The 27524-nt window shown below is 44.0% G+C and overlaps 1 protein-coding gene across 1 annotated transcript in view; it reads left to right on the top strand.

Moving 5' to 3' along the window:
* Positions 1–27524, top strand: part of SLC26A7 (solute carrier family 26 member 7) — a 126952-nt gene that overhangs the window by 90505 nt on the left and 8923 nt on the right. The window contains exons 13-14 of the mRNA XM_084618350.1: positions 13516–13653; positions 22338–22386. Of these exons, the coding sequence (XP_084474476.1) occupies positions 13516–13653; positions 22338–22386 (187 nt within the window). The remainder of the gene's footprint in view (positions 1–13515; positions 13654–22337; positions 22387–27524) is intronic.

Raw genomic sequence — 27524 nt, 5'->3', positions numbered from 1 at the left:
TGTGGGTTCCAGGTGAGATCAGGGCTCCATTGTGCCAGGTACTCTACACATACAAAATCAGAAACACCCTGCTCAAACAGACAGACAGACCAAAAGTTAGATGGGAAACAGAGGTGCAGTCAGGGGTTCTATAACAGTTTTTATTGTGTCAGTGCTTCGAGCCATTGATCCAAACTGTAAAGCCTGTATATAATGGAAACCACTTCAAGCCAGAGGATGTGGCAGCACTCCCCTCCCCCTCGCTTCTCCAGTTTGAGCACCTATGGGTGCAGTGACATGCCCAAAATCAAACAGCACGTTAGTGGCTGTGCTAGAAACAGAGCCCACCTCTCCAGATTCCTAGTCCAATGCCATATCTAATAAACCATTCTGCCTCTCAGTTTCTGCTGTGTCCACATGACTTTTCAAGTATGCATCCATCCAGTCTTCTTAATAGTTCAGTTAGCAACATGCCTGACAGTTATTACCTCATTAGTTTCAGAGTAGCAGCCATGTTAGTCTGTATCCGCAAAAAGAAAAGGAGGGCTTATGGCACCTTAGAGACTAACCAATTTATTTGAGCATAAGCTTTCTTGAGCTACAGCTCACTTCATCAGATGCATTCAGTGGAAAATATTTTGAGGGGAAAGATGTTTCCAAGTGGGCTCTTTCCCTGTTCTTTGTGTAACACTGGTGGTGGCAGCATAAGGTCCAAGGACAAAAGGTAAAAGTTTGTACCTTGGGGAAGTTTTAACCTAAGCTGGTAAAAATAAGCTTAGGGGGTCTTTCATGCAGGTACCCACATCCGTACCTGAATGCATCTGATAAAGTGAGCTGTAGCTCATGAAAGCTTATGCTCAAATAAATTGGTTAGTCTCTAAGGTGCCACAAGTCCTCCTTTTCTTTTTACCTCATTAGTGAGACTCTCCCATTCAAATCATTCATTTTTTGATATCTGAATTATGTCTTGAATCTGGGTTATCTTGGACTAAAAAGTTGAGAGTTTGCCCAAGAGGATTTACTATTTGGCACGCTGAAACATTTTGAGTGACAAGGCTGAAAACAATGGTAAGCGAGAGGGAGGAGGATTCTAAAACACTAATTAAAAACAATGGTGTGACACCTGTCCCAGTTGTTGATTATTAGATCAAATTTCAGTATTAAGAAAAAAAAGGTAAAGGAACTTTGTTAGAGTTACATGACCCAAAATTTGATCTATATTTCTTTCTCTTGAAAAATATTTTTAAAAATTCCTTATATCTCCTCTTTTCTCCAAGTCTCTGCTTTAGCTCTCTTTTTTCCTAAATCACCAAGAAAGATCAATTCCTGAGAACATACAACAACAAACTAGCATACACACAGTGGAGGGAATAAAGTTTTAGTAAGGAAGCAGAGTTCTCAAGATTTTATTGCAAAAAACAAAAAGGAAAAACATTTTCAAGATTAAGAAATCTGCCTTGGCACATGCCTTTTAACTTAATTTAGAACTGCTGGGTTGCAGTTGTTTACAGTGAGTTTTTAAATGTGTGAATGCTGGAGTTGTTGAGGCTCCCCTTGAAAATGACAACTTAGAGATAAACAGGATACTTAAACATGAAAATATGCAAATTTAATCAGCTGTCATACTATCAAGGTACTGTGGATTTATAGGGATTATTCCATCAATAAGCAAACAGAAACTTCAATATGGAAAAAAGATTGAGAGAATGCTTCTCAAAAAACATATGTGAAACATGTCACATCACAGACACTGTTAAGATCAAACTCTTGCCAAAATGTATCTGGTGCTGAGTAATGGATGCAGCAGCTGTGGATGTCCTTAGGAAACTAGTGAATAGGCTGCTTCAAACAGTTTTCTTTCCTCGGGAAGGATACATTGTAAAGGATCTCAGTTTTTCTCAGAATGATAGAGATCAAATTTTGAAATGCATCCAGAATGCAGATAGAACTAAACCAGATCTGAATTTGTCACAGTTCCCCTCAACCATGTCCTGAGGAAAAGTTTGATTTTGACAGGGTCTTCTGGTTGGTATTCTTGGACTGGGAGGGTTTTGGCTATAATGAAATGCTAAAATGTATTATACTGTTCAGCCACTAGGTAGTGCTGTGTGTAACATATCTTATTTAAGCTAACCTCAGCCATTCTTAAGTTTCAGAGTAGAAGCCGTGTTAGTCTGTATCCGCAAAAAGAACAGGAGTACTTGTGGCACCTTAGAGACTAACAAATTTATTAGAGCATAGGCTTTCGTGGGCTACAGCCCACTTCATTGGATGCGTAGAATGGAACATATAGTAAGAAGATATATGTATATATACATACAGAGAAGGTGGAAATTGCCATACAAACTGTAAGAGTCTAATTAATTAAGATTAGCTATTATCAGGAGGAGAAAAAAACTTTTGTAGTGATAATCAAGACGGCCCATTTAGACAGTTGACAAGAAGGTGTGAGAACATGGGGAAATAGATTCAATATGTGTAATGACCCAGCCACTCCCAGTCTCTATCAAACCCAAGTTAATAGTATCTAGTTTGCATATTAATTCAAGCTCAGCAGTTTCTCGTTGGAGTCTGTTTTTGAAGCTTTTCTGTTGCAAAATTGCCACCCTTAAGTCTTTTACTGAGTGGCCAGAGAGGTTGAAGTGTTCTCCTACCGGTTTATGATTCCTGATGTCAGATTTGTGTCCATTTATTCTTTTGCGTAGAGACTGTCTGGTTTGGCCAATGTACGTGGCAGAGGAGCATTGCTGGCACATGATGGCATATATCACATTGGTAGATGTGCAGGTGAACGAGCCCCTGATGGCATGGCTAATGTGATTAGGTCCTATGATGGTCTCACTTGAATAAATATGTGGACAGAGTTGGCATTGGGCTTTGTTGTAAGGATAGGTTCCTGGGTTAATGTTTTTGTTGTGTGGTGTGTGGTTGCTGGTGAGTATTTGCTTCAGGTTGGGGGCCTGTCTGTAAGCGAGGACTTGTCTGTCTCCCAATATGTGAGAGTGAGAGATCATTAAGGAAATTATCTCAACATTATCTGATTCTCAAGTATTATGATGTGAACAAACCCACAGTGGCCAAGGTTGATGCAAGCAGCTATGGCCTAGGTGGTGTATTGTTGCAACAACATGGATCTGGGTGGAAGCCAGTTGAAAGTTGCTCACACACACTAAACAGAAGCAGAAAAACTATGTGCACAGATTGAAAAGGAGTGCCTAGCAAACGTATGGGCATATGAGAACTTTTACAGATATCTGTGCAGATTGGATTAATTTACACTTAGATCATAAACCAGTGATCAGCAGAAAAGAACTGGATTAAGTGCTGTTGAGATGCCACCATATATTGAAAAGGTCAATTCAGTTTAATACAATTGCTAAATACGTTTCTGGGAGAAATCTAATAGTAGCAGACACTCTCTCATGGAGCTTAGTATTGTACTCAATTACTCATGAGCTCAAAAATTATGTAAAGGATGTGGATGCTATGGACTCATGGAGACCAGCGTCAGAAAAGTACACCTGCATTTTTTCATGTTCTGTGTGTATATAAATCTCCTCACTGTATTTTCCACTGAATGCATCCGATGAAGTGAGCTGGAGCTCACGAAAGCTTAAGCTCAAATAAATTGGTTAGTCTCTAAGGTGCCACAAGTACTCCTTTTCTTTTTAAAGAATTATGTATACTTTTACAACAGGCCTCACTCAGTTTGAGAACTTCTGGGCCCAGAATCTGGTGACTGTGTTTGTGTCAAATTGGATGGAGAAAAAGGATAGACAACTACAGCTGTAGTAAAGAAAAATAATTCATTGCCAATATCCTATGCTATTGAGAACAACAGACTTGGAGAGTTCAGTAGAAACCTTCAACATCTGTGGCGTGTCCCTCAAAAAGAACAATCAACAGAGCAAACTCTATAGATGGTGGATGTGGAACAAGACGACGACGACTTAGAGATTCCATACCAACAGCAGCCAGTCAGTGCAACTAATGGACAGTCAGACGATCAAGCTGTGATGCGTTTGGGTCATGTAACTAGATAAGCAGTATGATTCAGAGACTAACAGACTGATCCATATTGAACTTCAAAGACAGCATGATAGTGTAAATTTTATAAATGGTAGGAATGTAGAACTTAAAGGGACAGATGTAATGGAATACTAAGCTGTACCATACTGTTCAGTCTCTAAGTGGTGCTGTGTATAACATACCTTCTTCTTCAAGTACATATCCCTGTGTGCTCTCAAACAGAGATTGCAAAGTAGTATTCGCAGGCCTGCTCCCGCACAAAGCAGTGCCTGCTCTAAACGAGGGAATATAGGAAGGCACGAGCCCATCACCACTCTGTTCTCAACTGCCTGTAGCATGAGATGGAGAGTTCTACTGCCTGCTGTATTCAGCATCCCACCTTAACTTGTGAATTGTTGTTTTACTTATTTGTTTTAGTAATTTTGTTCTTTTAATTAATTTCATTATACCTTTATTTCCCTTTATTTTGTGTTGGTCAAGGGGGGGGTCAAGCTCCTTCCTCTTCTCCGATTTTTTGTGTTGGAGCATAATTGTGCCCAAGACCTCAGGGTTTAAGACCGATAAGAGTTGCCACAGGTCCTTTCTCTGTCCGTGTTTGAGGGGTCTATCTGTGTTTGAAGGGTAGAGCCAAGAAGGCAGATAGGATAGACTTAAGCTTATACTAATGGACCGTGCCTTAGCTCCTGGAGGCCCTCTTACTCTGTACATTGACATCTATGTCAAAGACAGCCCAGGTCACTGTTGCTGCTTCATCTGCAGCTCTGGACAATAAGACTTCAGAAAAGAGGAAATATACCTCTCCCAACTTGGAAATAAAGAATGGGGTAGATCATCGCACATGACCCACTCTCGGGAGACCTCTCGTCCCCGTAAGGGTACAGTAGAGGCTCTGAGTGAGTTTGGTACTGAGGTGTTGGTACTGAGAAAGAAGCTCCACTTGAATGTGCCTACCAAAAGAGCAGCTAGTGCAGTGGCACCATCTGCTCCCTGGCAGCATAGTGAGACACACAGGGCTACCATTCATGCCAGTATTGGTATTTTGTAGTACCTCTGAAAGAGACAGGACACTATAATAATCTTGTAATGCGGAAGCCTCTATCTCACCACCTCATACTGACTCTAACTTTGGGTGAAGACATCAGAGCTCTCAACATCTTTCCAGGTTTCTTTCTTCAGAGGGTCTCATTGCTGATGAACCTGAATCACCAATTATGGAGGGATCTGCCAGTACCATCTCCATGCTACTGCTACAAAAGCAGCACGTTGGGACGGATTTAAACCTCCAGTCTTCAGTACCAATAGGGACACTGGAGCTCCCCCCCGCCCTCTTTATTTCAGGGGAAGACTGCACAGACTCAGATTTCTGTACATGGATTCCACTACCCCCGTGAGCCCTTTGCATGAAGATAAGCCTGGGGAACCCACCAGATATCATAGGCCCAGAGATTGATTGTCATTGGGGTTCTTTCCGTTATCCCCTTCAGTTACTGGACCCGTGAGGCCACTATGGCAACCAGCTTCATCAGATATCTAAGAGAAAGCACCAGTACCCACCAGTACTGTACCAGCGACCGGCTTCTACAAACCATCCTATTGTACAGCATACATCAGCACTGTGGAGCTTAGTACCCAACACTTCTCCAGTACTGGAAGATATACAAGAGGAACTGGAGTCTCTGACCGAGGAGATTTCACCTTCTGGAAGGTCCTCTTCGTTTCCAGATGAAGTGGTAATACCACCAGTACCCTCCTATGCAAAAGATTTCAAAACCTTCCAGGAGAGCATTCTGGTTCCAATCCTCAGGACTTCCAAGAGAAGGTCATAACACGGCGGAACATCTCCTATTTGAATGACCTAAGGTCTTTAGCGAGCATATAGACTCCTCTGTCCACACAGTCAAGGATTCCAGGGCAATGCTGCTATTACTGGGAATTTATGTGCCTGCAATGAGAAGACAGTTTAGGAGATCCCAAACCGCTCAAATATCGAGACCATTCTGCTACCATCAGTACACTTTTCCTAAGACTCAGAACCCCTTCAGGAGTTCATCGGAAGAGGGTTCTATTCCAATTACTTCCTGGTTCTCCAGAAAGGAGAATGGTGGAAACCAATCCTTGATCTCTGGAACCAGCACAACTGCGTCCTAGTACAACACTTCAGAATGGTGACACTAGCCATCATAATTCCATCCTTAGATCCAGGAGACTGGTTCCCTACCCTCAATCTGCAGGACACCTCTTCCATGTAGCCATCCATGTGTCACACAAGCATTTCCTAAGATTTGTGGTATGGGAAGATCACTATCTATATCAAGTTTCAGAGTAGCAGCGATGTTAGTCTGTATTCGCAAAAAGAAAAGGAGTACTTGTGGCACCTTAGAGACTAACAAATTTATTTGAGCATAAGCAGTAGCTCTCCTTTTCTTTTATCTGTATCAGGTTCTTCCTTTCGGCCTCTCCATTTCCCCAAGAATGTTCACAAAGAGTCTCTCAGCAGCCCATCTATGTCAGTAGGGAATATAGATTTTTCCCATATCTGGTGACTGGCTTCTCAGGGACCTGTGTCATGGATCCACAAGATTGGTGCTACTCCCCTAGCTTTGGGGCAGTTTCTTGGAGGAACCACTTCAGTGTGCCAGACCTCAAGTGATCTCACTCTTTCTCCAGGTTAAGCCACATGGCCTCTCTACTTTCTGAGACTGAACTTCTGGGGCTTCAGCACTCCTGCTTAACATGGTGAACTCTGTTCAGTGAGTCCAACCGCGATAGATTCCTGGTAGAGACTTATGCACTCTTCAGGGATTAATGCAGCTCACCAAGCATTTGCAGTGACACAAACAGCATCGACAAAATGGTAGGGTTTAATAGTCAGCTGGAACACATCATAGGACGTCCTTAGGTTAGCAAATGAATATTAAAGCATAGACCAATTTGGTTAGCCCAGAGCCAAACCAAGCTGTAGTGAACCCCATTGTTCAAGCTGTGTCTGTCTCTCAATCTGACCTTCTTGGTCAGATCCCAGGTGAGAGTCCCCAACACCTTCCAGCAGCCAACGCTTATCCCCCAACCAAGACCTTCCCAGTCCTTTGTTTTCAAGCTGGAAAATACAGCTCAGTTTTCCTGCTGTGGGGTAGAGAAACCTCTCTCCCTGTGATTCGTTGGTTGCTAGGTGTCAGTGTCCTGGTGTTTGGGTTTTCTGTTGTTTTCTTGGATTCTCCATTGATATGGGGTCAACCTCGGCTGTTTCTTTTTAATGACCCGTCCCAGCTCAGACAGCTAAATGACATTCATACCTATCTCTCTTCGCCTGCGCTGAGAACAAACAGTCCTTTTCCACTCACTGGGTAATAATGCAGCATATAATCTTTTATTTAATCTTTTTATTACTGACCTGGGCACAAAAAGTGGGAGTGTGCTAATAAAGTTTGCAGATGATACAAAGCTGGGAGGTATTGCTAATTTAGAGAAGGACAGGGATACCCTACAGGAGGATCTGGATGACCTTGTAAACTGGAGTAATAGGAATAGGATGAAATTTAATAGTGAGAAGTGTAAGGTCATGCATTTAGGGATTAATAACAAGAATTTTAGTTATAAGCTAGGGACGCATCAACTAGAAGTAACGGAGGAGGAAAAGGACCTTGGAGTATTGGTTGATCATAGGATGACTATGAGCTGCCAATGTGATATGGCTGTGAAAAAAGCTAATGTCGTCTTGGGATGCATCAGGAGAGGTATTTCCAGTAGGGATAAGGAGGTTTTAGTACCGTTATATAAGGCACTGGTGAGACCTCACCTGGAATACTGTGTGCAGTTCTGGTCTCCCATGTTTAAGAAGGATGAATTCAAACTGGAACAGGTACAGAGAAGGGCTACTAGGATGATCCGAGGAATGGAAAACTTGTCTTATGAAAGGAGACTCAGGGAGCTTGGCTTGTTTAGCCTAACTAAAGGAAGGTTGAGGGGAGATATGATTGCTCTCTATAAATATATCAGAGGGATAAATACCAGAGAGGGAGAGGAATTATTTAAACTCAGTACCAATGTGGACACAAGAACAAATGGATATAAACTGGCCACTAGGAAATTTAGATTAGAAATTAGACGAAGGTTTCTAACCATCAGAGGAGTGAAGTTTTGGAATAGCCTTCTGAGGGAAGTAGTGGGGGCAAAAGATCTATCTTGCTTTAAGATTAAACTCGATAAGTTTATGGAGGAGATGGTATGATGGGATAACATGGTTTTGGTAATTAAATATTCATGGTAAATAGGCCCAATGGCCTGTGATGGGTTTTTAGATGGGGTAAGATCCAAGTTACCCGGGAAAGAATTTTCTGTAGTATCTGGCTGATGAATCTTGCCCATATGCTCAGGGTTTAGCTGATCGCCATATTTGGGGTCGGGAAGGAATTTTCCTCCAGGGCAGATTGGAAGGCCCTGGAGGTTTTTCGCCTTCCTCTGTAGCATGGGGCACGGGTCACTTGCTGGAGGATTCTCTGCTCCTTGAGGTCTTCAAACTACAATTTGAGGACTTCAATAGCACAGATATAGGTGTGAGGTCTTTTTTAGGAGTGGTGGGTGAAATTCTGTGGCCTGCATTGTGCAGGAGGTCAGACTAGATGATCATAATGGTCCCTTCTGACCTAAATATCTATGAATCTATGAATATAGGGAAAATTGAGGAACACACAGGTGTCATAAAAATATTACATAAAATTCCCACTTTGTCATAGTCTGTCATCCAAGAGGCCCAGGAGGCAACATCCAGAGCATTAATTTTATTCCAGTTTCTGGGCCTCCTTATCAACCACAAAGAAACCCCATACCATCTTCAGTTCAGAGAATAGACTTTACAGGAGCTACTCTAGACTCCACAATAGCAAGAACCTGCCTACCCTAGGAGAGGTTCTTCATGCTATCCACCCTAATCTCAAATTTACAGTACAGTCTGCAAACAACAGGGAGGACTTGCCTAATATTTTGGGCCACATGTTGGCCTCTATGTATATGACTCTCCATGCGAAGATGCCTCTTAGATGCCTCCAGACATGAGTAAGAACAGCATATACTTCAAACAAACAGCCTATCCAAACATATCACTGTGCAATCTCATATGCTTGCCAACACTTACTTTGTGCTATACAAGGTCTCTTAGTCACAGTAATTCTAGACAACAGGACAGCAATGTATTATATCAGCTGACAAGACAGAGCAAGTTCCCAGGCCTTATGTGCAGAGTTGCTAAGGCTGTGGCTTTGGTGAATCGCTCATCAGATAGAAATGTCAGCAGTCTACCAGGCTTCCAGAGTACAAGTGCAGACTCCCTGAGCAGACACTTTTGGCAGGATCACAAATGGGATCTCAAGGACTGTCTTCTGCAGCATCTGCCAGAGTATACTGGAGTAGAGCTCTTTGACACCCTGAACAATGCAAAATGTTACCTGTTCTGCTCTAAGGGAGGTCACGGCCATGGTTCTCTAGACCATTATCCTTCTTTATGCATACCCACCTATACCATTAATGCTCAAGAGCCTTCTCAAGCTGCATCGAGAAGGAGCGAGAGTTATTATCATAGCACCTGCTTGGCTGAGGCAAGTGTGGTACTCAAACCACATCCACTACTCAGAGGTAATACCCCTCAGAATTCCTATCACAAAGGATTTGTTGATACAGAGTTCAGGGTTACTTGTTCATTCTAACTTCTCCTCAGTAAATCTGAGAGCATGGCTCGTCAGTAGCTCTCAAGCATGGAATTGACCTTTTTCCCCATATCCAGTATAACGCCCAGTACTCTCAAGACTGACCTACAAAAGTGGAAGTTCTTCCAGTCCTGGTGGTCTTTCCCATCTTCTCAAGCATCAGAAGTTCTGCTTTCCAAGATCCTGATCTACCTGTTAATTATTTGGAGTCAGGAAGGAATTTTCCCCTGGCTCAGACTTCAGAGACCCAGGGTTTGGGTTTTTTTCTTTCTTTCTTCTGCAGCATGGGGTATGGATCACTTTCAGGTTTAAATTAGTGTAAATGGTGAATTCTCTGTAACCTGAAGTCTTTTAACCATGATTTGAGGACTTCAGTAACTCAGTCAAGGGTAAGGGTCTATTAGAGGAGTGGGTGGGTGAGGTTTTGTGGCCTGCCGTGTGATTATGACTAGACTAGATGATTATGATAATCCTTTCTGGCCTTAAAGACTATGAGTCTTTGAGTTAAATACAGGGTCTCTCAATGAGCTCTATCAGAGTACATCTGGCTGCCATCACAGCCTTTCACTCATCCAGCCAGGGCTGCTTAGTCTTTGCCCATTCTACAATAGCCAAATTTCTTAAGGGCCTGTGCAACTTATTTCTTCCTGTTCAACAACCAGTTCCCCAGTGGTACCTCAACCTGGTTTTGAATGCCCTGAGGAACCTATAGTGAACCATCCTCCATCTCTCCTTCAAAATTTCTTTTCTAATTGCCAACACCCCAGCAAAGTGAATGAGGAAGCTGGGAGTGCTTATGGTGGACCTACCATACACCACCTTATACAAAAACAAGGTTATATTACATCTCCATCCTCATTTTCTCCCAAAGGGCTCCTCAGAACATAACCTGAACCAGGAAATTCACCTACCAGTTTTCTACCCAAAACCTCATGCCTCCAGAGAAGAATCAAGCCTTCATTTTTGGATGTCAGGAAGGTCCTTGCCTTGTACCTGGACAGGACTAAACTATTCCATGCCTCTCTTAGACTGTTTGTGATGATTGTGGATAGGATGAACAGCCAACTGATTTCCACACAAAGACTGTCTGAGCGGGTTTCAGGTTGCATCAGGACCTGTTATGAGAATGCATGGGTACAGCCCTCTCATGAGTGACAGTAAATTCTAGAGCTCAGACTCCATCTATAGCTCTACTGAAAGACATTCCGATAGCAGAGATTTGTTAGTCTTCTATCCATACCTTTGCCAAACACTATGCCATCTTACCTGCTTCCAGAGATGATACTGGCTTTGGTAATGCAGTCCTTTGAACTGACCTGGACTTACTTCCTCAGCACCCTCTTCCTCATTGAGTTACTGCTTGGGGGTCTCCTATGGTGGAGCCTCCTTAGGGACATATACTCAGAGAAGGAGAGGCTACTTACATTACAGAAACTTTAGTTCTTCAAGATGTTTTATCCCTATGGGTGCTTTACCTTCTGCCCTCCTTCCCTTCTTCTGAACTGTTAGGCTTTGCAATTGAGAAGGAACTGACTGGCAGCATGCCCGGGCCTCCCTATGTGCCCTGGTTGCAGTCTCTGGTCAAGAGTGCATGGACGTGTGGACCTTCTATGGTGGAGCACCCATAGGGACAAAACACCTTGAAGAACTCAAGTAACCTCTCCTTATTTAAGCTAACCTCAGCCATGTTGGGAAAGCATTAAAGGATCTTATGAAAGACATATCTCTGGTGTGTGTGTGTCTCTCTCTCTCTGAGAAAGAAGCTCTGTAGTTGGCATATCTGATACAGAAGCCTGATCTGCTAGTAGCAGCACTGCAACCTACTGTGTACAAGAAGTACATGACATTAGCTTCTCAGTCAGAGTAGGTTTTGGCCTTTGCAGGTCTCTTTTCCTCTTCGTATGTTACACCATCCACTGCTGCCAGTTATAGTAATGCTGGGATGATAGGGACCAGGGTACGTGTTCGTCTGAACATCAAGCATTGTACTGGGCTGCTGTTAAAGCCTCCTGTGGGAGTGTTTCTCCATTCAAGAATCCCTTGCCCTATATTTTTTCCTTTCTTCAGCTTTCTTTAATGCCGTATTAGTATTTTTAACTGCCATTTCAGGTTTTTCTGTTCAGTTGGCTGTGATATGGTGATGAAGTGAAATGATATAACTGAATTCCCATTCCTGGGTAAATTGCACAAATACTCTGCAAGTAAACTAGACTAGTTGTCTGAAACTACACAATTTGGGATACTGTGCCTGCTGAAATGTGAAACGCTTCATGGCTTTGTCTATGATGATGGTCGCTGCAGTACTGTCTGACAATTTGACTAGTTCCCAGAGGTCTGAAAAGTAGTCTACAGTAACTAGGTAGTTTGTGTGGTTTGCAGTGAAAAGATCCATTGCCATTTTGTTCCAGGGTCTATTGGGAATGTGCTGTGTATTTTCATTGTACACAGTAGGTTTATTTCATGCTTTCCCTGTGCTACTTGGTGAATTATCTTTGTGTTTGCTCTACTTATTCTCTGCAATTTACCGGAAGTTTGTTCACTAGCTTTTCACACCTATGATTCTTGCTAGAGTTAGAGTGGGCTCTCTGAACATTCTCATTCCAGTTCCTGCATCTATTGTCCCAATTACTAACCTAGTACAAATTAGATCTTTCAAGATTTAGTAATTTCATGAGTCAGCTATTTCATACAGTCTGGCAATATACTGATCTTTTGTTTCTCCAGATTCTTGATGACCCCTGTTGAAAAGATGCCTTTTGTATGTGACTCTTTTTGTGGGTTGAAAACATTTTTGAAGCACTTCTAGGTTGTTTCCAGGGTCCTCCTGCTGTGCTGTTAACATGTCCAGAGGCTGTTGGAGCATGAGGCAGTCTTTCCTAATTACAGCTAATAGTGTGGTTGCTCTTACTTTGTTTTCCTTTTTATCCAGCTCTATTGACATTTTTTCATAGCTTTCCTCCTGTGATCTAAAAAATATACAGTTGCTAAACACATTCTATTTCATGTCCATCTGCTCAGGGACAGGAATTTGGTATGTTGCCATGATTATGGTTTTCTCTTGGTTTGGTTTGTAATAGGTGAAATCAGAATTTAAGACTATCTGTAGGAGATGACTCACTTCTGACACAAGGTTCTATGTGCAAGCATAAAGAGAGAGAGAGAGAACTGAGACAGTGCGACATGCAGGCTATACTCCTTGCTCCACATCTCCAGTGTTCTTGCATCAATTGCTTCCTGAAAGTAGAATTCTCTTAGGTCCTAGACACGATCATACAATAACACCCCCAATAGGAAGCTGTTTATCATACCATTAGGGATGTGTCTGGAAGGCACAATTAAGCTCATATTACTTTGGAACCCTTGGAGTTGGCTCTAACTTGTGTTATTCTGGCTAGTTGAGAGTGGTTCTAGCTTTATGCCTGTAGTTGAGGATAATATTGGGAAGATCAGAAATGGCTTCTGCAGTTCACAGATGATTCAACCTTGCTTCAGATTAGCTCAGCCTACTTCTTCATCTGTTAGAGCTTTAGATGCACAAAAAGCTCAGTAATTTTATCTACTGGGTAGAAATTCTTCAGGTGACACTCAGTAAATACCTTTAAATACTCTTTTAATTTTACTTATATTTCCTCCTCAATTTAAGATAGAATCATGTGTGAAGACTGATCAAATTAGTAATCTGTTAAAGCACCATGGTAACTCAGAATTTTGTCACAGGATTGTTGTTTGGTATTATCTAGGGTTTTTAAAGAAATTTCCCCTTTTTAAATCTTAAGGAACTAAGTCTTTTGTTTATTCTATCCCAAAGGAATCTTTACAACAGGTAAAGATAGTTTCAGTGAACAACCCGCTAGTATTTCTGAATGCCAAGAAGTTCCATCGTGACCTAATAAGGATAATCCAGAAGGACAGTGCAAGCACCCAGCCACATGATGATCTAAACAAGGTAGATTATACTGCATGCGTTAGTAATGATGAGACTTACTTGCATTTCTCTTGTGCATTCCATCAGAAGATTTCATAGCATTTAATTAGATAATGCAGTAGAAAAATCAGATTATACTATAAATTAGTTGTTTATCATGGAATAAAATTCAAGTTTAAACTTCAGGAGATTAAATATATTTAGTTTTTTCTATTATTTTGAAAGAATATCTCTAATATATTTGTTTATGTGATTCAGTGAAAGATGCTAATGCGCTGATCCAAAGTCCATGGGATGCCTTCCATTAACTTTAGTGAACTTTGGATCAGGATTTAAAGGCCTGATTTTCAAAAGAAATGATTACCCACTCTTCAGCTGTAGTCAATGGCTACTGCAGGTGCTCAACATCTCTGGAAATTGAACTCTCAGTTTCCAATTCTCCTCCCATGCTACTGTAAATCAGGAGCAACTCATTTGGAACCAGTAGGGAGTTAGGTTGGTAAAACTGTTGAGAATCAGGCCCGAAAGTAATAACTCTGCTTAATTTTCTGCACTGCTAATATTTTTGGGGAAAATAAATAGAATATTTGAAAACAAATGCATATGACTGTGGTTCTAGGGAGTGTCACCAAAGGCATCCTGCAATTCCAGTTTACCCACTCATACCTATTCCAGTTTTAGGGGAGTGAGAGAATTTTACTGTTGCTGATGCTGTCATAAATATAAAGGGAAGGGTAAACCCCTTTGAAATCCCTCCTGGCCAGGGGAAAGCTCCTCTCACCTGTAAAGGGTTAAGAAGCTAAAGGTAACCTCGCTGGCACCTGACCAAAATGACCAATGAGGAGACAAGATACTTTCAAAAGCTGGGAGGAGGGAGAGAAACAAAGGGTTTGTGTGTCTGTCTGTAGTCGTCTTGGCCGGGGACAGAACAGGAATGGAGTCTTAGAACTTTTAGTAAGTAATCGAGCTAGGTATGTGTTAGATTATGATTTCTTTAAATGGCTGAGAAAAGAATTGTGCTGAATAGAATAACTATTTCTGTCTGTGTATCTTTTTTGTAACTTAAGGTTTTGCCTAGAGGGGTTCTCTATGTTTTTGAATCTAATTACCCTGTAAGATATATACCATCCTGATTTTACAGGGGGGATTTCTTTATTTCTATTTACTTCTATTTTTTATTAAAAGTCTTCTTGTAAAACACTGAATGCTTTTTCATTGTTCTCAGATCCAAGGGTTTGGGTTTGTGGTCACCTATGCAAATTGGTGAGGCTTTTTATCCAACATTTCCCAGGAAAGGGGGGGTGCAAGTGTTGGGAGGATTGTTCATTGTTCTTAAGATCCAAGGGTCTGGGTCTGTAGTCACCTAGGCAAATTGGTGAGGCTTTTTACCAAACCTTGTCCAGGAAGTGGGGTGCAAGGTTTTGGGAAGTATTTTGGGGGGAAGGACGCGTCCAAACAGCTCTTCCCCAGTAACCAGTATTAGTTTGGTGGTGGTAGCGGCCATTCCAAGGATAACGGGGGTAATATTTGTTACCTTGGGGAAGTTTTGACCTAAGCTGGTAAAGATAAGCTTAGGAGGTTTTTCATGCAGGTCCCCACATCTGCACCCTAGAGTTCAGAGTGGGGGAGGAACCTTGACATGGTGGCACAGTGGTGGGATTAACCTGAAATCATTTTGAGATCCAGTTGAGATTTTTTGAACTAGAAATACAGATTTTAAAAAGGAATTTTTAGGAAGTCCAGAAGGCAGCTTTGAAACTGAAAGCAGCTTGGTTTCTCTCTGCTTTGTGGCCAAGCAGAGACAAAAGGGGATTATCTTGTAAATTGCAGGTTTTCTTTGCCTAGAGGCAGGGTACTTAACTCCTGCAGGGAAATTCACAGTCTTCCAACCCAGAGGTTTTTTTTTCTTTTCTTCCTAAAAGTAAATAGGGGGTGTGTGCTCTACCCATTTGCCTGGAGACAAAAGTGGCAGGGTTTTTTTTAGGATTTTGATTTTTTTTTGTTTTACAAGGAGTACAGGTTTGAAAAGAAATTTTTTTTTTCTGTGGGCTGGGTAAGCAGTTTTCCAAGTAGTTGGAGGTTTTTTGCTTTAATTTGGGCCCAGAGCAGAGACAAGGGAATTGTCTTTTTCTGTAGGCTGACAATCACTATCAGAGAATAGGTATTCTATTCCAGCACAGCAAAATTTTACAGCCAAGTTTTGTTTGTTTATTTCTAAACCTCGGGTGTAAAGTTAGTTAAAAACAGAGAGGTTAGAATGGCCAAATCCTCAGCTCGACTACAGCTGGAATTAGCCAAATTGCAGGCTGAGGAAAAACAAAGGGAACATGAAAGACAGATAGAACTCATGCGGCTGGAGAAGGAGGTACAGGAGGCTGCCCACAAGAGGGAAATGGAGGCAAGGAAGCATGTGGAGGAGATGGAGAGGATAAAGGCCCAGCAGAATATACCAACAAACCCTAGCAATCCTTCTCCAGGTACCACTTCCCATCCCAGAAAGTTCCCCACCTACAAGGCAGGTGATGATACTGAGGCCTTCTTAGAAAACTTCGAAAGGGCCTGCCTTGGGTACAACATCTCTACTGACCAATACATGGTAGAGCTGAGGCCGCAGCTCAGTGGACCCTTAGCTGAGGTGGCAGCTGAAATGCCTAAAGAACACATGAACAAGTATGAACTGTTTAAATCCAAGGCGAGAGTCAGAATGGGGATAACACCCGAGCAGTCTCGTCGGAGGTTCAGAGCCCTAAGGTGGAAACCAGACATGTCATTTACCCGACATGCCTACCACATTGTAAAACATTGGGATGCCTGGATATCAGGAGCAAGTGTTGAATCTCCAGTAAATTCGCCCTTCCTAATGCAAATGGAACAATTCTTAGAGGGTGTTCCTGAGGAAATAGAAAGATACATCCTAGATGGGAAACCCAAAACTGTAATTGAGGCAGGAGAGATTGGAGCCAGATGGGTGGAGGTGGCAGAGAAGAAGAAAACTGGTCGCAGTTGGAGCGGAGACCAGAAGGGACCACCCCAGACCACACCCTATTACCAGGGGCCGCCCAAAGCCCCACCTACCTCCCAAAGAACCCTCCAGACCCCTTATCGTCCCACCACCCCGTTCTCCAGCAACCCTCCTCGCCCCAGTGACCCGTCAGCTGGACGATGTTTTAAGTGTAATGAGCTGGGGCATGTAAAGGCCAACTGCCCCAAGAACCCCAACAGATTACAGTTCATTGCACCGGAATTACACCAGAGGTCCACAGGCCCAGATACCTCCCAGATACCCTTGGAGCGGAGGGAAACTGTGAGTGTGGGCGGGAAGAAGGTCACCGCGTGGAGGGACACCGGAGCACAAGTGTCAGCTATCCATGCTTCCTTAGTGGACCCCAATTTAATCAACCCAGAGATCCAAGTGACGATTCAACCCTTCAAGTCCAACTCTTTCAATTTGCCTACAGCCAAGTTGCCTGTCCAGTACAAGGGCTGGTCAGGAATGTGGACTTTTGCAGTCTATGATGATTATCCCATCCCCATGCTGTTGGGGGAAGACTTGGCCAATCATGTGAAGCAGGCCAAGAGGGTGGGAATGGTCACCCGCAACCAGGCTAAACAAGCCGTGAGGCCTAGCTCTGTTCCGGAAACTTCTATCAGGACCCAGTCAGAGGTGATGGACCTGGACCCCAGGCCAATGTCTGCAACAGCAGTAGTGGATCCAGTCCCAGAGACCCAGACGGAACCAGTCCCAGAACCGGAACCAGCCAAACAACCAACACCAGACCCCGTGCCAGCACTGAATCCAGTACTTGCAACCTCAACACCAGAGGGCCCCACCGAACCTGAACTGGCAGCAGCCGATAACCCTACACAAGAGGCTCAGCCGGAGCCTGAATCCCAACATAGTGCACCAGCGGAGAGCGGTTCACAGTCAACAGAAACAGCTCCATCCCCTATATCGCTTCCAGAGGGACCAAGCCTAGGTCCACAATCCCATGAGGAACTGATGTCTCCAGCATCAAGGGAACAGTTCCAGACCGAACAGGAAGCAGATGAAAGCCTCCAGAGAGCTTGGACGGCGGCACGGAGCAACCCACCGCCTCTCAGCTCTTCTAATCGATCCAGGTTTGTTGTAGAAAGAGGACTTTTATACAAGGAAACTCTTTCTGGGGGACACCAGGAAGACTGGCATCCTCAGAGACAGTTGGTAGTTCCAACTAAATACCGGGCCAAGCTCTTGAGCTTAGCCCATGATCACCCTAGTGGCCATGCTGGGGTGAACAGGACCAAAGACCGTTTGGGGGGGTCATTCCACTGGGAGGGAATGGGCAAGGATGTTTCTACCTATGTCCAGTCTTGTGAGGTGTGCCAAAGAGTGGGAAAACCCCAAGACCAGGTCAAAGCTCCTCTCCAGCCACTCCCCATCATTGAAGTTCCATTTCAGCGAGTAGCTGTGGATATTCTGGGTCCTTTTCCGAAAAAGACACCCAGAGGAAAGCAGTACATACTGACTTTCATGGATTTTGCCACCCGATGGCCGGAAGCAGTAGCTCTAAGCAACACCAGGGCTAAAAGTGTGTGCCAGGCACTAGCAGACATTTTTGCCAGGGTAGGTTGGCCCTCCGACATCCTCACAGATGCAGGGACTAATTTCCTGGCAGGAACTATGAAAAACCTTTGGGAAGCTCATGGGGTAAATCACTTGGTTGCCACTCCTTACCATCATCAAACAAATGGCATGGTGGAGAAGTTTAATGGAACTTTGGGGGCCATGATACGTAAATTCGTAAATGAGCACTCCAATGATTGGGACCTAGTATTGCAGCAGTTGCTCTTTGCCTACAGAGCTGTACCACATCCCAGTTTAGGGTTTTCCCCATTTGAACTTGTATATGGCCGTGAGGTTAAGGGGCCATTGCAGTTGGTGAAGCAGCAATGGGAGGGATTTACACCTTCTCCAGGAACTAACATTCTGGACTTTGTAACCAACCTACAAAACACCCTCCGAACCTCTTTAGCCCTTGCTAGAGAAAACTTACAGGATGCTCAAAAAGAGCAAAAAGCCTGGTATGATAAACATGCCAGAGAGCGTTCCTTCAAAGTAGGAGACCAGGTCATGGTCTTAAAGGCGCTCCAGGCCCATAAAATGGAAGCATCGTGGGAAGGGCCATTCATGGTCCAGGAGCGCCTGGGAGCTGTTAATTATCTCATAGCATTCCCCACCTCCAACCGAAAGCCTAAGGTGTATCATATTAATTCTCTAAAGCCCTTTTATTCCAGAGAATTAAAGGTTTGTCAGTTTACAGCCCAGGGAGGAGACGACGCTGAGTGGCCTGAAGGTGTCTACTACGAAGGGAAATGTGCTGGTGGTGTGGAAGAGGTGAACCTCTCCATGACCCTTGGGCGTATGCAGCGACAGCAGATCCAGGAGCTGTGCACTAGCTACGCGCCAACGTTCTCAGCCACCCCAGGACTGACTGAACGGGCATACCACTCCATTGACACAGGTAATGCTCACCCAATTAGGGTCCAACCTTACCGGGTGTCTCCTCAAGCTAAAACTGCTATAGAACGGGAGATCCAGGATATGTTACAGATGGGTGTAATCCGCCCCTCTGAAAGTGCATGGGCATCTCCAGTGGTTCTAGTTCCCAAACCAGATGGGGAAATACGTTTTTGCATGGACTACCGTAAGCTAAATGCTGTAACTCGCCCAGACAATTATCCAATGCCACGCACTGATGAACTATTAGAGAAACTGGGACGGGCCCAGTTCATCTCTACCTTGGACTTAACCAAGGGGTACTGGCAGGTACCGCTAGATGAATCTGCCAAGGAAAGGTCAGCCTTCATCACACATCTCGGGCTGTATGAATTTAATGTACTCCCTTTCGGGCTGCGAAATGCACCCGCCACTTTCCAAAGACTTGTAGATGGTCTCCTAGCGGGATTAGGAGAATATGCAGTCGCCTACCTTGACGATGTGGCCATATTTTCGGATTCCTGGGCAGACCACCTGGAACATCTACAAAAAGTCCTTGAGCGCATAAGGGAGGCAGGACTAACTGTTAAGGCTAAGAAGTGTCAAATAGGCCTAAACAGAGTGACTTACCTTGGACACCAGGTGGGTCAAGGAACTATCAGCCCCCTACAGGCCAAAGTGGATGCTATCCAAAAGTGGCCTGTCCCAAAGTCAAAGAAACAGGTTCAATCCTTCTTAGGCTTGGCCGGTTATTACAGACGATTTGTACCGCACTACAGCCAAATCGCTGCCCCACTGACAGACCTAACCAAAAAGAAACAGCCAAATGCTGTTCAGTGGACCGGAAAGTGTCAGAAGGCCTTTAACAAGCTTAAAGCGACACTCATGTCTGACCCTGTACTAAGGGCCCCAGACTTTGACAAACCGTTCCTAGTAACCACAGATGCATCCGAGCGTGGTGTGGGAGCAGTTTTAATGCAGAAAGGACCTGATCAAGAATTCCACCCTGTAGTGTTTCTCAGCAAAAAACTGTCTGAGAGGGAAAGCAACTGGTCAGTCACTGAAAAAGAATGTTATGCCATTGTCTACGCTCTGGAAAAGCTACGCCCATATGTTTGGGGACGGCGTTTCCACCTGCAAACCGACCATGCTGCACTAAAGTGGCTTCACACCGTCAAAGAAACTAACAGAAAACTTCTTCGGTGGAGTTTAGCTCTCCAAGATTTTGATTTCGACATCCAACACATCTCAGGAGCTTCTAACAAAGTGGCTGATGCACTCTCCCGTGAAAGTTTCCCAGAATCAACTGGTTAAAATCGTCCTTGAGATGTGGAAAATATTGTTAGTCTTTATGTACTTGGTAGTATATTTAGAGATGCATGTGTCTTATTAACTCTGTTTTCCTAGAGCTCCAGGAAGAAATCCCAGCCAGTGTTTCACCCTAGCTGAGATTTGGGGGGCGTGTCATAAATATAAAGGGAAGGGTAAACCCCTTTGAAATCCCTCCTGGCCAGGGGAAAGCTCCTCTCACCTGTAAAGGGTTAAGAAGCTAAAGGTAACCTCGCTGGCACCTGACCAAAATGACCAATGAGGAGACAAGATACTTTCAAAAGCTGGGAGGAGGGAGAGAAACAAAGGGTTTGTGTGTCTGTCTGTAGTCGTCTTGGCCGGGGACAGAACAGGAATGGAGTCTTAGAACTTTTAGTAAGTAATCTAGCTAGGTATGTGTTAGATTATGATTTCTTTAAATGGCTGAGAAAAGAATTGTGCTGAATAGAATAACTATTTCTGTCTGTGTATCTTTTTTGTAACTTAAGGTTTTGCCTAGAGGGGTTCTCTATGTTTTTGAATCTAATTACCCTGTAAGATATATACCATCCTGATTTTACAGGGGGGATTTCTTTATTTCTATTTACTTCTATTTTTTATTAAAAGTCTTCTTGTAAAACACTGAATGCTTTTTCATTGTTCTCAGATCCAAGGGTTTGGGTTTGTGGTCACCTATGCAAATTGGTGAGGCTTTTTATCCAACATTTCCCAGGAAAGGGGGGGTGCAAGTGTTGGGAGGATTGTTCATTGTTCTTAAGATCCAAGGGTCTGGGTCTGTAGTCACCTAGGCAAATTGGTGAGGCTTTTTACCAAACCTTGTCCAGGAAGTGGGGTGCAAGGTTTTGGGAAGTATTTTGGGGGGAAGGACGCGTCCAAACAGCTCTTCCCCAGTAACCAGTATTAGTTTGGTGGTGGTAGCGGCCATTCCAAGGATAACGGGGGTAATATTTGTTACCTTGGGGAAGTTTTGACCTAAGCTGGTAAAGATAAGCTTAGGAGGTTTTTCATGCAGGTCCCCACATCTGCACCCTAGAGTTCAGAGTGGGGGAGGAACCTTGACAGATGCTTTTTCTTTTAATACTGGGAAGGTACTGCAAAACTGTAGTGAGAGGAGCCATATAAATACCTAAATAGAGAGAAATGCATTTGATTTGTGTCTGAAATTAGTTTAGAGGTTCCTTGGTGCTGGGATTTAGTCTGTTCTCTGTACTAAAAAGAGCTTAACACTGGAACTGGGTGAAATTTTTTGCACAGTTTTTTGTAGAAAATTGGCCTTTTTTCAAAAGATAAAACTTTTCGCAAAAAATTATCAGCATTGATTTTTTCCATTTTTGTGAAATTTTCTGTGATATTTTTGCTGAAATATTTATCATAAATGTTATATTTCAAAAGTACTAACAGTTTTGTTGATCTAAAACTCTTTTTAGTAAATTATATTTTTGGTAAATGAAGAATTTAGAAAATGGTTTCAGTAGAATTGAATTGAAAATATTGCACATAATTTTACAGAAAATGGGTCCATTTTGAATCCTGTGAAATGGAAACAACCTTGAAATACTGAAATTTTTCAAAAAATTATTTTCCTGTCTTTTGACCAGCCCTGTTTAGCATCCTTTGAAGAGTCATTAAAATAATACATCTGCTGAACCCAGATTCCGGTTGGTGGTTGGCTCAGAAGGTGAAAGTAAGCTGCAATAGTAAACAGGTTGAGATAACTGGGAAATGCTTGCTTCCTTTATTCCACAAATACAATGGATCCACAACACTGAGTTACAGAAAGACAATTTTGATATTTTTTCTGGACTCTTAATTCTGTTTCTCAGTAAGGAAATCAACAAAGGAGGCATGAGACCTGAGTCGTCCCCCCCAGTACTTATATTGTTCATTGCTTTTGTTTCAGTGTGAACAGAACACGTTGCTCAATCCAGTATCCAATGGAAATTGTCATGGTGAGTTTACCATGTAAGATACAAGTTGAAAGTAAGAGGGGGTTTCAAGTGCATCAGCTGGTTCCAAATTTTTCCATTTATTTGTAAATGAGTTTTCATTCCATAGACACACACCAAGTAAAGCATAGAATCATGTAGGGCTGTAAGAGACCTTAAGAGATCATCAAATCCAGCCCCCTACACTGTGGCAGGACCAAGTAAATCTAGACCAGGTGTTTGTCCAACTTGTTTTTAAGAGCTTCCAATGATAGGGACTCCACAACCACCCTTGGAAGACTATTTCAGAGCTTAACTACCTTTATAGTTAGAAAGATTTTTCCTAATATCCAACCTAAATCTCCCTTGCTGCGGATTAAGCCCACTACTTCTTGTCCTCCCTGCAGTGGGTATGGAGGACAATCGATCACCATCCTCTTCATAACAGCCCTTAACATATTGGAAGACTTATCGGGTCCCCTCAGTCTTCTTTTCTCAAGAATAAACATGGTTGGGTTTTTTAACCTTTCCTCATAGGACAGGTTTTCTAAATCTTTTTATAATTTTTGTTGCTCTCCTCTGGACTCTTTCCAGTTTGTCCACATCTTTCCTAAATTGTGGTGCTCAGAACTGGACACAGTGATCAAGCTGGGGTCTCACCAGAGCCAAGCAGAATCATAGAATCATAGAATATCAGGGTTGGAAGGGACCTCAGGAGGTCATCTAGTCCAACCCCCTGCTCAAAGCAGGACTGATCCCCAATTAAATCACCCCAGCCAGGGCTTTGTCAAGCCTGACCTTAAAAACTTCTAAGGAAGGAGATTCCACCACCTCCCTAGGTAATGCATTCCAGTGTTTCACCACCCTCCTAGTGAAAAAGTTTTTCCTGATATCCAATCTAAACCTCCCCCACTGCAACTTGAGACCATTACTCCTTGTCCTGTCATCCACTACCACTGAGAATAGTCTAGATCCATCCTCTTTGGAACCACCTTTCAGGTAGTTGAAAGCAGCTATCAAATCCCCCCTCATTCTTCTCTTCTGTAGACTAAACAATCCCAGTTTCCTCAGCCTCTCCTCATAAGTCATGTGTTCCAGTCCCCTAATCATTTTTGTTGCCTTCCGCTGGACTCTCTCCAATTTTTCCACATCCTTCTTGTAGTGTGGGGCCCAAAACTGGACACAGTACTCCAGATGAGGCCTCACCAATGTCGAATAGAGGAGAACGATCACGTCCCTCGATCTGCTGGCAATGCCCCTACTTATACACCCCAAAATGCCATTGGCCTTCTTGGCAACAAGGGCACACTGTTGACTCATATCCAGCTTCTCGTCCACTGTCACCCCTAGGTCCTTCTCTGCAGAACTGCTGCCTAGCCATTCGGTCCCTAGTCTGTAGCGGTGCATTGGATTCTTCCGTCCTAAGTGCAGGACTCTGCACTTGTCCTTATTGAACCTCATCAGATTTCTTTTGGCCCAATCCTCTAATTTGTCTAGGTCCCTTTGTATCCTATCCCTACCCTCCAGCGTATCTACCACTCCTCCCAGTTTAGTGTCATCTGCAAACTTGCTGAGGGTGCAATCCACACCATCCTCCAGATCATTTATGAAGATATTGAACAAAACCAGCCCCAGGACCGACCCTTGAGGCACTCTGCTTGATACTGGCTGCCAACTAGACTTGGAGCCATTGATCATTACCTGTTGAGCCCGACAATCTAGCCAACTTTCTATACACCTTATAGTGCATTCATCCAGCCCATACTTCTTTAACTTGCTGGCAAGAATACTGTGGGAGACGGTGTCAAAAGCTTTGCTAAAGTCAAGGAACAGCACGTCCACTGCTTTCCCTTCATCCACAGAACCAGTTATCTCATCATAGAAGGCAATTAGATTAGTCAGGCATGACTTGCCCTTGGTGAATCCATGCTGACTGTTCCTGATCACTTTCCTCTCCTCCAAGTGCTTCAGAATTGATTCCTTGAGGTACTGCTCCATGATTTTTCCGGGGACTGAGGTGAGGCTGACTGGCCTGTAGTTCCCAGGATCCTCCTTCCCTTTTTTAAAGATGGGCACTACATTAGCCTTTTTCCAGTCGTCCGGGACTTCCCCGGATCACCATGAGTTTTCAAAGATAATGGACAATGGCTCCGCAATCACATCCGCCAACTCCTTTAGCACTCTCGGATGCAACACATCCGGCCCCATGGACTTGTGCATGTCCAGCTTTTCTAAATAGTCCCGAACCACTTCTTTCTCCACAGAGGGCTGGTCACCTCCTCCCCAGTGCAGTAGTCTGGGAGCTGACCTTGTTCATGAAGACAGAGGCAAAAAAAGTATTGAGTACATTAGCTTTTTCCACATCCTCTGTCACTAGGTTGCCTCCCTCATTCAGTAAGGGGTCCACACTTTCCTTGACTTTCTTCTTGTTGCCAACATACCTGAAGAAACCCTTCTTGTTACTCTTAACATCTCTTGCTAGCTGCAACTCCAGATGCGATTTGGCCTTCTGGATTTCACTCCTGCATGCCCGAGCAATATTTTTATACTCATCCCTGCTCATTTGTCCAATCTTCCACTTCTTGTAAGCTGCTTTTTTGTGTTTAAGATCAGCAAGGATTTCACTGTTAAGCCAAGCTGGTCACCTGCCATATTTACTATTCTTTCTACACATCTGGATGATTTGTCCCTGTAACCTCAATAAGGATTCTTTAAAATAAATCCAGCTCTCCTGGACTCGTTTCCCCCTCATGTTGTTCTCCCAGGGGATCTTGCCCATCAGTTTCCTGAGGGAGTCAAAGTCTGCTTTTCTGAAGTCCAGAGTCCGTATTCTGCTGCTTTCCTTTCCTCCTTGTGTCAGGATACTGAACTTGACCATCTCATGGTCACTGCCTCCCAGGTTCCCATCCACTTTTGCTTCCCCTACTAATTCTTCCTGGTTTGTGAGCAGCAGGTCAAGAAGAGCTCTGCCCCTAGTTGGTTCCTCCAGCACTTGCACCAGAAAATTGTCTCCTACACTTTCCAAAAACTTCCTGGATTGTCTGTGCACTGCTGTATTGCTCTCCCAGCAGATATCAGGGTGATTGAAGTCTCCCATGAGAACCAGGGCGTGTGATCTAGTAGCTTCTGCAAGTTGCCGGAAGAAAGCCTCATCCACCTCATCCCCCTGGTCTGGTGGTCTATAGCAGACTCCCACCACGACATCACCCTTGTTGCTCACACTTCTAAACTTAATCCAGAGACTTTCAGGTTTTTCTGAAGTTCCATACTGGAGCTCTGAGCAGTCATACGGCTCTCTTACATACAGTGCAACTCCCCCACTTTTTCTGCCCTGCCTGTCCTTCCTGAACAGCTTATATCCGTCCATGACAGTACTCCAGCCATGTGAGTTATCCCACCAAGTCTCTGTTATTGCAGTCACATCATAATTCCTTGACTTTGCCAGGACTTCCAGTTCTCCCTGCTTGTTTCCCAGGCTTTTTGCATTTGTGTATAGGCACTTGAGATAACCTGCTGATCGCCCCTCTTTCTCAATATGAGGCAGGAGCCCTCCCCTTTCACGCTCTCCTGCTCGTGCTTCCTCCCGGTATCCCACTTCCCCACTTACCTCAGGGCTTTGGTCTCCTTCCCCCGGTGAACCTAGTTTAAAGCCCTCCTCGCTAGGTTAGCCAGCCTGCTTGCGAAGATGCTCTTCCCTCTCTTCGTTAGGTGGAGCCCGTCTCTGCCTAGCACTCCTCCTTCTTGGAACAACATCCCATGGTCAAAGAATCAAAAGCCTTCTCTCCAACACCACCTGCATAGCCATTCGTTGACTTCCACGATTCGATGTTCTCTACCCAGGCCCTTTCCTTCCACAGGGAGGATGGACGAGAACATCATTGGGCCTCCAACTCCTTTATCCTTCTTCCCAGAGCGACGTAGTCTGCAGTGATCCGCTCAAGGTCATTCTTGGCAGTATCACTGGTGCCCACGTGGAGAAGCAGGAAGGGGTAGCGATCCGAGGGCTTGATGAGTCTCAGCAGTCTCTCCGTCACATCGTGAATCTTCGCTCCTGGCAAGCAGCAGACTTCTCAGTTTTCCTGGTTGGGGTGGCAGATAGATGACTCTGTCCCCCTGAGGAGAGAGTCCCCGACCACCACCACCCGCCTCCTTCTCTTGGGAGCGGTGGTCGTGGAATCCCCAACCCTAGGACAGTGCATCTCATGCCTTCCAACTGGCGGAGTCTCCTTCTGCTCCCTTCCCTCAGACGTATCATCTGGTCCACTCTCCGCATTGGTATCTATGGAGAGAACATGAAAATGGTTACTTATCTGCATCTGCGTTGCTGGTACATGGACGTTCCCCTTTCTTCTTCTGGAGGTCACATGATGCCAAATTTCTTCACCGACCTCCTGTCCCCACTGTGCAGCCTGCTCTGAATCTTCAGAACCTTGTGCCCGCAGAAGCATATCCTGACGTCTGTCCAGGAAATCTTCAGTTTCTCTTATGCAACGCAGGGTCGATACCTGTTGCTCCAGACCTTGAACCTTCTCTTCCAATATGGAGACCAGTTTGTACTTTGTACAGACAAAGTCACTTCTGTCCTGTGGAAGAAAGACAATCATAGCACATCCAGTGCAGGTCACAACAGCTGAACACCCCCCATCCATATTACCTTCCTTCTACGAGCTTCCTTAGGAGATGCAGTAACTACTCAGAGAAGCTGGCAAGATGTAAGCCTCAGTGGGCTCTCCCCAGGCAAACTCCTGCTGTTAGCTGCTCTGCTGGTTCCCTGCCGCTCAGCTGGTTCGCTGCTGACTAGCTTTTTATACGGTCAGGCTCACCTGGAACAAAGCACTCCCAATTCCCGTCCTTTTCAACCAACCAAACAAACACACGGTCAAACTGTCCTCACAACAAACACTCAGATCCTCACAACAAACACACACTCAGATACTCACCAACACAGATCCCAGGCAAACTCCTGCTGTTAGCTGCTCTGCTGTTTGCCGCTGCTCAGCTGGTTCCCCACCGCTCTTCCTGGACAAATGACCAGGGATGAGTATAAAAATATTGCTCGGGTATGCAGGAAGCCTATTCTCTCAACACAAAAATCAAATGTACAGTGTTTGCTGGTAAAATGAGGAAATAACACAGTTGCATGCCCTGATCATGCAACAACA

This window comes from Lepidochelys olivacea (assembly GCF_965140295.1).
Source record: "Lepidochelys olivacea isolate rLepOli2 genome assembly, chromosome: 2".
Lineage (NCBI taxonomy): Eukaryota > Metazoa > Chordata > Testudines > Cheloniidae > Lepidochelys > Lepidochelys olivacea.
Note: the sequence above shows the minus strand (reverse complement) of the source record. Positions and strands in the feature narration are given on the sequence as shown.